The sequence below is a fragment of the Dreissena polymorpha genome, chromosome 2, assembly GCF_020536995.1.
Source record: "Dreissena polymorpha isolate Duluth1 chromosome 2, UMN_Dpol_1.0, whole genome shotgun sequence".
Taxonomy (NCBI): domain Eukaryota; kingdom Metazoa; phylum Mollusca; class Bivalvia; order Myida; family Dreissenidae; genus Dreissena; species Dreissena polymorpha.
The window spans coordinates 95,683,604-95,693,455 of NC_068356.1; the positions used below are offsets into that span (position 1 = coordinate 95,683,604).

General features: G+C 35.7%; 1 protein-coding gene across 1 annotated transcript; it reads right to left on the bottom strand.

Moving 5' to 3' along the window:
- Positions 1–3,369: 3,369 nt before the first annotated feature.
- LOC127869916 (uncharacterized) lies at positions 3,370–9,171 on the bottom strand. Its single transcript, XM_052412575.1, has 4 exons — positions 9,160–9,171; positions 4,276–4,554; positions 3,937–4,092; positions 3,370–3,750 (listed from the first exon to the last, which is right to left on the bottom strand). Exons 1-4 carry the CDS (start codon positions 9,169–9,171, stop codon positions 3,370–3,372), a joined length of 828 nt encoding a protein of 275 aa, XP_052268535.1.
- Between the last annotated feature and the right edge of the window lie 681 nt (positions 9,172–9,852).

Here is a 9,852-nt window from a genome sequence, read left to right on the forward strand (position 1 = left end):
TCAGTTTGTTCTATTGATATTGCGAGGGTTTTAATCTTAACAATACACTCCTTGTAAAGCTGTCATTTATGATAGCGTATGGTTAATTGATAAACTGTTAAAATTATTGAATTAGGAAGGATAGATATTTTTCTGTTGAATATACATTGTAAAAATTTACACATATTGGTAAAACTGATTAAGTATTTAGGTTGATTTGTATAACTCAAAAGTTCTAAAGCTATTATGTAAATAATGGAAGAAAATAGGTCAGCCTTTTTACATTTATTGTTTATGAGGTTAGAATTCACCTTGATTTCTGTCTTCTGTGCAGAATTGAGACTTTGGAATCTGAATTTTGTACAAAAGAGCAGATATTTATCTTAAAAGATATAAACTAATTTTAAACATTTTAATGCACTAACAAGATCTGAAGGGAAACACACATGAAATTGTATTGAACTTCGTGAATTCTTTGTCTTTCACTTGTGAAATCGATGAATAAGTATGAACATTATTCCCTTTATGCAATATTACACTTAGTCATGGACCAAAGATACAATAACAGTTTGTGGTTCAATTGGTGATTTGCCTACCATGGTTTGCGGATCTATTTGGACTGCCATATGGGCCACAGGTGGAAGTAACGTACCCAGGATAGTATTTTTCATATATATATATTTTTAGGAGACCAATATATTCAAATAAATATATAAAATCATGTTTAATGAGAAAAAAATTGACAAAGAGCCATGAAAAAAAATCCCCACCCTCTGATATTGGAATCATCACAAGGTCATTAACTAGACTTTATTATAGACCTGTCTTCGCGGGCCGCAAAAATGTCAAAAATAGCTTTAATCCAAAGCATCCCTTGATCCTCCTATGGGCCATTGGACAACCTTTCAAAAAAAGTTTACTTCAAAAATATCTGTCCAGCCGTTAACTCACAGTCGGTCGAAAACCGAGCAATATTTCGAGTCCGTTTGTCAACCCGAATAAATCTTCCACAGACTTTCAAACAATATTTTTGAGTTTTTGCCCCTTAATCGATAGCTCGCGTCCTATTCCTTTGAAACAACGAAGCGTGTCAAATAATGCATGCATATGCTACCACTTACCCCTAAAAACTTATTCCAAAATGTTATATTTTCTTTGCAACAACTGTTATAACTCTAAATTTGATTTACTTGGAAACGAAAGTAGCCATCGCTCTTGAACCCGGCTTAGCAGTGAATTACACTGACAGAGCCAGGCACATAAATATCCAATCAACAACAACAACGATGTTTTGATTAATGTAAATAAATGAAAAATACTTATCATTCTGATTGTATTGGAATAATTTTAAGGGGTAAGTGGTTGCATGTGAATGCATTATTTGACACGCCTCGTTGTTTTAAATGAATAGGACGCGAGCTATCGATTAAGGGGCAAAAACTCAAAAAATATTGTTTGAAAGTCTGTAGAAGATTTATTCGGGTTGACAAACGGACTCGAAATATTGCTCGGTTTTCGACCGACTGTGAGTTAACGGCTGGACAGATTTTTTTAAAGTGAACTTTTTTTGAAAGGTTGTCCAATGGCCCATAGGAGGATCAATGGATGCTTTTGATTAAAGCTACTTTTTACATTTTTGCGGCCCGCGAAGACAGGTCTATGATAAATTCTAGTTAATGACCTTGTTATGATTCCAATATCAGAGGGTGGGGATTTTTTTCACGGCTCTTTGTCATTTTTTTCTGATTAAACATGATTTTATGTATTTATTTGAATATATTGGGCTCTTAAAAAAATTAAATAACAAAAAAATACTATCCAAGGTACGTTACTTCCACCTGTGATATGGGCCACAAACCAAAGCCCTTTTATCAATAAAATATTCAACCTGTCTATATGATATTATCAAAAAGATCTATATGTTGCATTGATAATAGTGACTGATTTGGAATAAATTAATGGTTTCCAGAAAACTGGAAGAAAAGTACCTTGGTCAAAAAGTGTAGAGGAATTTTCGAGGAAAGCCTTCAAAAGTTACCTCACCAGATCTACGACAAGTGTCCATAACGCAGACATAATCCTTGCTCAAAACACATGTCTTGAACTGTCTGAAAGAACATCGGCTCAAATAAGATCGAAATTAAACAACATGAAGTTGGGGAAATCAAATTGATCTATTGTTGTACAGAGGAACTGGAAACATGTTTTAAACAGGAGATGATGTTTGCAAATTTTAAAAATGTTGCCAGTGAATAATGTTTACCAAACATTTATTTGTTTATGCCCCCAGAAGGAGGGCATATAGAGATAGGACTGTCTGTCCGTCTGTCCGTCACACTTTGCGTTTAGGTTTCGAAAAATGCTCATAACTTCTATGTCCCTTGAGATATAAACTTTATATTTGGTATGCACGTGTATATGAACAAGGCCTTTCCATGCGCACAAAAATTTGGTTTACTAACGACTCGCCCCCTTAACGAATCGCCCCATAACGACTCGCCCCACTTTTTATAACGACTCGCCCCACTTTTATAACGACTCGCCCCACATGTATAACGACTCGCCCCACATAGATAACGACTCGCCCCATCATTACTTATATGGTAGGATTTTTATTTAATTTCGATTTTATTGTGTTTTAAGTCGGTAAAAACTGGTGGGGTATTGACAAAATATCTTAAGATTTGGCAAATTAGAAGTTTGATGAAATTTGTTAAAATGCTTTACTTTAACTGTCACCTTTTTCAGGAACTTTCAACAGAAACTGGAATACTGTATCGGATCGCATCCTGCATGATATGTTCAAGATTTCTACACCTGGAATTTTATCAACTCTTGCAATTAATATTATGCGTTACCACAGTAACATAAGTATGTTTTTGCGTATATAATATATAACGACTCGCCCCATCATTTTTATTAAACATTACATTTTTAGCATCTATGTTAAATTTAAACAGAACAGATGAGTAGAAAGAGAAATATATAAGAAAAACTTTTTTGTGTTGATGGTTTATTAGATACGTATGTACTTATATACAGCAACAACAACAACTTATAAAAATAGAAAGTTACGCAGTGTGTATAATAAAATCAATATATTGAATTAATAAGAAACGTTTACAAAAAGACAGTAATACACCAGTAATCAATATAATTGTATCTTAATATTATCAACATTGAATTTATGAAAATGATTTTATTCAAACGTTTTATTCATAACAAATTTAAACACTATTTACACAAACAACAACAACAACAGCAACAACAACTATTTACACAGGTCCGTACATGGCTGAACACAAGTCCAGCAGCTGACTAGTTGAGATGGAACGCTCGTTGTATCTTTTCCACACTCCCCAGAGTTTCCCCTGTACCTGAAGTGTCTGTTTATTCTGATGTCTCCTCAACTTTCCCTCTCACTAACCGCACCTGTGTATTCAGCAGCTTCGCCTCTTTACACAACAGTTGAAGCAACAAGCAAAAGGGGAGATTTCCTTTCTTCGCCCGTCGGTTCAGGCGATGATGCCAGCCCTCGCAGTCGTTGTTGGTGCGTATGGACCGACCGAATACGCAACAACTATCAATAGGCCACAGTGGGTTTGTCATCCACGTCCGTTCTGGGTAGTCAAAGTATCTGTCCGTCGCGTCAGTGTCCGATTTCGTCCGTAATGTGTCGAAAACAGGTCGAATGTCCTCCACGGGTAGTAGCGGCAGTGCAAATGTCTTTCTGAGGAGTGCATACACGTTACAGCGCTCGTTGTATGCAGTCTGAAAATATATAAATTATTATACATTATATGTATACTAGAGTATATATGATATATGTGACAATATGCATACTAATTACACTGTTCATTTCAGAAAAACGCGACTCATTTCATTAATACATGGAAATAAACACATGGAATTATAAATACAATATATACAATATACCTGCAATCCGAATTATTGAACCTTCCGATAGAGGGCCTGTCCAAAGTGAAAAGCGCAGCCTTGGATATCAGGTTGGGGAAACACGTCCCTTATGGCCTGCCACAGTCCAGCCTCGTAATCCACCACAAACGACTTAACCTCGATTGACGGCAGATGTTGCAGGATAGCGGATAACACCTGAAAACCAAAGTAGTAGAGATAAAAAAGGCACATAAGTAATGCACCGGGCATGTTTATTATAAGACAATATGTAGGATAGCGGATAACACCTGAAAACCAAAGTAGAAGAAATGAAAAAAAGGCGCTTAAGTAATACACCGGACATGTTTATTATAAAAGTATTGCTGGCCATTTACATACCTTTTTGTAATCTTTTCGCTTTTTCCCTGACATCAGGACAAAGCACAGCGGAATTTGCTTCATACAGTCGCCAGCTCTGATGAAGGCGTGGACAGATAACATCTGTTTGAACGGTGCCCGGACCACATTGAATGTACCATCCAGGTACCATGTCTTCGCACGGGACAGTAAAGTTAGTTGATCATCAGTGGCGAACAGGATGTGCCGTCTCTCCTTTACCGATATCGTCTCCCTGTAGAAATTTTTGCCAAGTGCTCTTTGTAGGTATTCTTCATCGATCTATTCAAAGACAATAAATGGTATAATAATACATGTTTATGATACTATCAAATCATAACATATATAAAGAAATCAGTAAATAACAATCAACAATTACTTTGGCAAATTTTAACGATCCCAATTATGAATATGAATTTGTATCACAATATCCTAAAAAAACACAAATTATTTAAGAACAAAGACGATGGTGGCGTAACATTTCATGAAATCTAGCTAGAAAAATTTTACGCGTCATGCCGACAGAGAAAAGCTTTTTCTTATATATTTTCCTATATCAACCTTCATATTCGTGTTTTAACAATTCTAAAGATCCCAATAAGGCATAACACTTACGTCAAATTCAAGTGAAGTCGGATCTTGCGGTCTAAGGCCCTATCTTGCGCGACTACACAGGTTGCTCAAAGCCGCCTGTGAACATCGCGCAGCTTCAGGCTGGTCGTCGGTTGGTGGCAGTTGCTGGTTGACGTGCCTAATAACATTCGTTGTTGTTTCAAAGACATCGGCAACAGCGCATTTTTTCAACTGCAAGTAAAGTAAAAATCATTTTAAATATCTGCAAATATATTCTTAACGATTTTAATATGTGAACATGGGAAAAGCTTATTAGTATGCATATCTTCGATTGTACGTTTAAGAAGTACTTACCAGTGTTACCACATTTTATGTGATGCCACCGTGAACAGTTGTCACATGTCACCGCTCTGGAGTTTTGGTACACCCGTCGTAGACAAAACAAACAAGGAGGCGCAGGCATGGTGTTAGTCGAATTATCAATTTAAAATAATGGTATACTAAAATCATGTATACATCTTTAAATACTAAACTCCGCAGTGGCACGTATTACTCAATTAAAGTTATAACCATTAAAGTAATTAAACAAATCGTGGACTTAATTGATTTATCACAAATGGTTTCTTGTTTATTTGAAACCATTGCAAATTTTCCGCGATGATTGTTCACACCTTCAAATTAAAAGAACCGCTATTTAATTAGCATTTAATGTTTATTTGAAACCATTGAAAACTTTCCGCGCTAATTGTTCACACCAAAATTTAAAAGAAACGCCATTTGATTAGCATTTTAAAGTAAAGTTTGTGTGAAAAACACAAAAGGACTGATACGCATTTTTATAATATGAAAAAATATTTTTAAAACGTGTGTTGTATATTCAGATCAACAGGTAATAAATAGGTAGATTTAAGATTATAATGGTAATTTTAAAATTATAAATAAAAAATTATCATACAGATGAATTGTGTTCGTAAAATTTCGGCAAAAAATAAATTTCGGCAAAGACCTTTTTTCATTTTTCTTACCTTTCAATACCCGTATATATGAAAATATCTTTACCACAAAGCAAGGTATTCACGCTTTCGAGATTATGACACGTGTATTGTTGATTGCCATCACCCGCCCGCGGTAATGAACCTGTCAATTATGTTGTTAATTCATCGGTCTCCTTTATAACGATAATCCCTAAATTCTTGAGTAATTTAACCTGGGCATCTTTAATTGTCGATATGATCTTAGCCTTTGCTTCTTTTTATAAATATAAAGGAATGTATGACATGAGACAAATGTGCCGATATCCAATAGTCTTGCTTTATGATAATATTGTCACTGAACAAAAATGTAAAAAAAACATCATAAAATAAAAATTATTACTTTTCAGAATATGCCTGCAATAGACGTATATAAGGTCCGGTATAAGGCAAAAAACCGCTGAACGATGGTTATCAAACAATGCCGAACCTTAAATTCATATTATGAATTGATTTCATTTATATTACCATATATAATATAACATTTTATTTTGATAGGGCGAGTCGTTATATGTGTGGGGCGAGTCGTTATAAAAAGTGGGGCGAGTCGTTATGGGGCGAGTCGTTAAGGGGGCGAGTCGTTACATTACCAAAAATTTTGACCTCTTGACCTTGACATTGAACTTGGGGTCCGCGTTTAGGTTTCGAAATCTGTGTTTAGGTTTTGAAAAATGCTCATAACTTCTATGTCCCTTGAGATATAACCTTCATATTTGGTATGCATGTTTATATGGACAAGGCATTTCCATACGCACAAAAATGTTGACCCCTGTGACCTTGACGTTGAACTTAGGGTCCACGTTTAGGTTTCGAAATCTGTGTTTAGGTTTCGAAATATGCTCATAACTTCTATGTCCCTTGAGATATAACCTTCATATTTGGTATGCATGTGTATATGGACAAGGCATTTCCATACGCACACAAATTTTGACCCCTGTGACCTTGACGTTGAACTTAGGTTCCGCGTTTAGGTTTCGAAATCTGCGTTTAGGTTTCGAAAAATGCTTATTACTTCTATGTCCCTTGAGTTATAACCTTCATATTTGGTATGCATGTGTATATGGACAACGCCTTTCCATACGCACAAAAAGGTTGACCCCTGTGACCTTGACGTTGAACTTATGGTCCGCGTTTAGGTTTCGAAATCTGCGTTTAGGTTTCGAAAAATGCTCATTACTTCTATGTCCCTTGAGATATAACTTTCATATTTGGTATGCATGTGTATATGGACAAGGCCTTTCCATGCGCACAAAAATGTTGACCCCTGTGACCTTGACCTTGAATTTAGAGTCCGTGTTTAGGTTTCGAAATCTGCGTTAAAGTTTCGAAAAAAGCTCATAGCTTCTATTAAGCGTTTATAAGCATAAGTCATCCTATGGTTACAGCTCTTGTTTGATGATTATTTTAAAGAACTTCTAAATGTGTATTATTCAGTTTAGTTTAATTTGTAAAGAAATGTATGCTTGCATTCTATATTACCTATTTGTATCTTTGTATTTTCTAAGCTTGTTAATCTTGTTAAGCTAGTCAAATTTAAAATGATAGTCTCCGTATCGATGGCATCAGCAGCAGCATCTTTAACCAACTTGATAGTCTCCGTCTAAAAACCCCCTCTTTAGCTCCACTTAAAAAAAATTTACAATGAATTTAGTTTAACCATCATCAACACATCAGCTAGCCATTATCTTATGTTTAGTCATGTTACATGCCAGGTCATATTTTTTATGGACATTGTACTGTTTTGTGGTCTGTGAAAATGTTACACTGTTTTTATACGCCTGTTTGAAAAACATGACGTATTATGCGACCCCAATAACAGGCTGTGTCAAGCACTTTGTCCAGACTTTAATTCTAATAGTAATAATCCGATCAAACTTGGTCAGAAATTGCATCTGGATTATATCTAGGCCAGTCGGGTCAAAAACTACACTGATGTGCCACAAGTGAACGTCAAAAAACTAAATGGCTGACGTCAACAATAAATGTGCTTCATAAAACAAAGCGTTTTAACATATTAAACACCAACCATTTACCTTAATATTTGGTAATATAGCCTTTCGCTTTTATTACACTCTGTATTCTCCTTGGTAAGCTCGAATACAAGTTTCTGATATATTCAACGGAAATGTTTATCCAGATGTCCCGAATGGCTGCCTCAAGCTTATTTTGTGTGTCTACGATATCAGTTTGATTTTTTAGTTGTCTTGTAAGCCTATGCCATACTTTCTCTATTAAATTTAAGTCCGGACTTTGGGCAGGCCAGATGATAGAATGAATTCTATGTTCTGTTTTTAACTGGCTTACAGCCCGGGCTCTATGTATCGGGGCGTTGTCGTCCTGGAATATGTACCTTCCATCCGGGAAATGGCGAGCTACAACGGGCCAGAGATTATCTTCTAGGATGGAAATCGGGATGGAAATATACTTTTCAGCATTTATGTTATCTTTAGAACACTCCAGTTATGTCCGATAAAGTTCTTTTCCTGTTTTAACGATCCGTAACAATGCCCGACTTTCGCTCGATTGGTCACTGTCGACTACTTACATTTATCCCGGGTACTCCTAAGTATACTTACATTTACGCCGGGTACGGTAAATTTATTTGCACTTACCCGGACCGATTGCCTTAAAACGATATTGTTTATCTTAAACATACTTCTCTTTAAAAAAAAACTGCATCAAAATACTTTTTGAGTATGAGTTTCGATAATATAGAGGCCATTTAACAGACAATTGACATAAATGTGAACATAATTAATTTTAAAAAAAAGGCCAACAACGACCGATTTAGCGTGAACAATTCCCGGGTACGTTTTAGTATATTTACCGTACCCGGGGTACATGTTAGTATACTTTAAGAGTACCTGGGGTACATGTTAGTAGTACCCGAGCCGACAATGACCAATCAAGCCCGACTTTCACGTTCATTTATTTTTGCCGGGGCTCCTTTTCTTGGTAAGTTTTTAACACTATTCCGTGCGCAAAATCTATTAATAATCCCAGCTATTGTAGTCCGTGGTATGCCTAATCTTCGGGAAATTACTGTTTGTCGAAGGCCTTATTTAAACAATGACACTACAGCCGTTTTCGTGTCAGGGGTTAGTTCTTTCCTTTCACCTACCATGACTGTTTATAACACTTTTTCGGCTGCAAATTACGTCATTTTCTAGATATAAATACGTCATGATGAGGTCACGAAGCATAGAAAAATAATTAATAATAGGAAGGGATATAACCCTTACATTTTTATTTAAGTAGAACGTTGTTTATATACTGCCCTTACCAATGCAGCCATTATTAAAAACGTTATGACGTTCACTTATGGCACAAGTCTGTAGCTCTGGTCACTTTGTGCATTTACAGCATTTAAGGTCATATTGTCCAGACTTTAATTTAAATAATATTCATCCCATCTTAACCAATCTTGGTCAATAGTTGCATATTGATGATATCTAGGCCACGTTCAAATATGGGTGATGTTGTGTTAAAACTATTCAATGTTTTGTCCGGTCTCATTCAAACAGTTTTTACTACTCTTCACAAAACTTTGTCAGTATAGTTGCATTTGGGTGCTATTTAGGTTTAGTTAAAATATGGATCGTGTTTGGTAAAAAGCTTGGTCAGACAGTCACTTCTAGGTGAAGATCTGGTGTGGGATTGCATATGGGGTCAAAGCGTTAAATATTTAGGTCACTGTTATTAAAAATAGAAATTTGGTTTCCGAATCAGCGGCGTAGCTAGCATTTTTTTAGTAGTAGGCCCGGATATGATACATAAAAACGGGGGTCCGGGGGTCCTCCCCCTGAACATTTTTAAATCCTATAACGCCTGTAGTGAGATTTAAAGCATATCTAGACAAATAATAAGATAAGAAAATATAAGACTTTGGCCTGTTTTTCTTTGATATTTTACTGTTTTTTAGAAGCGAGTTAGAATATATACACATAGAAAGAAGTAGAGTTGATAATTGGAAGAT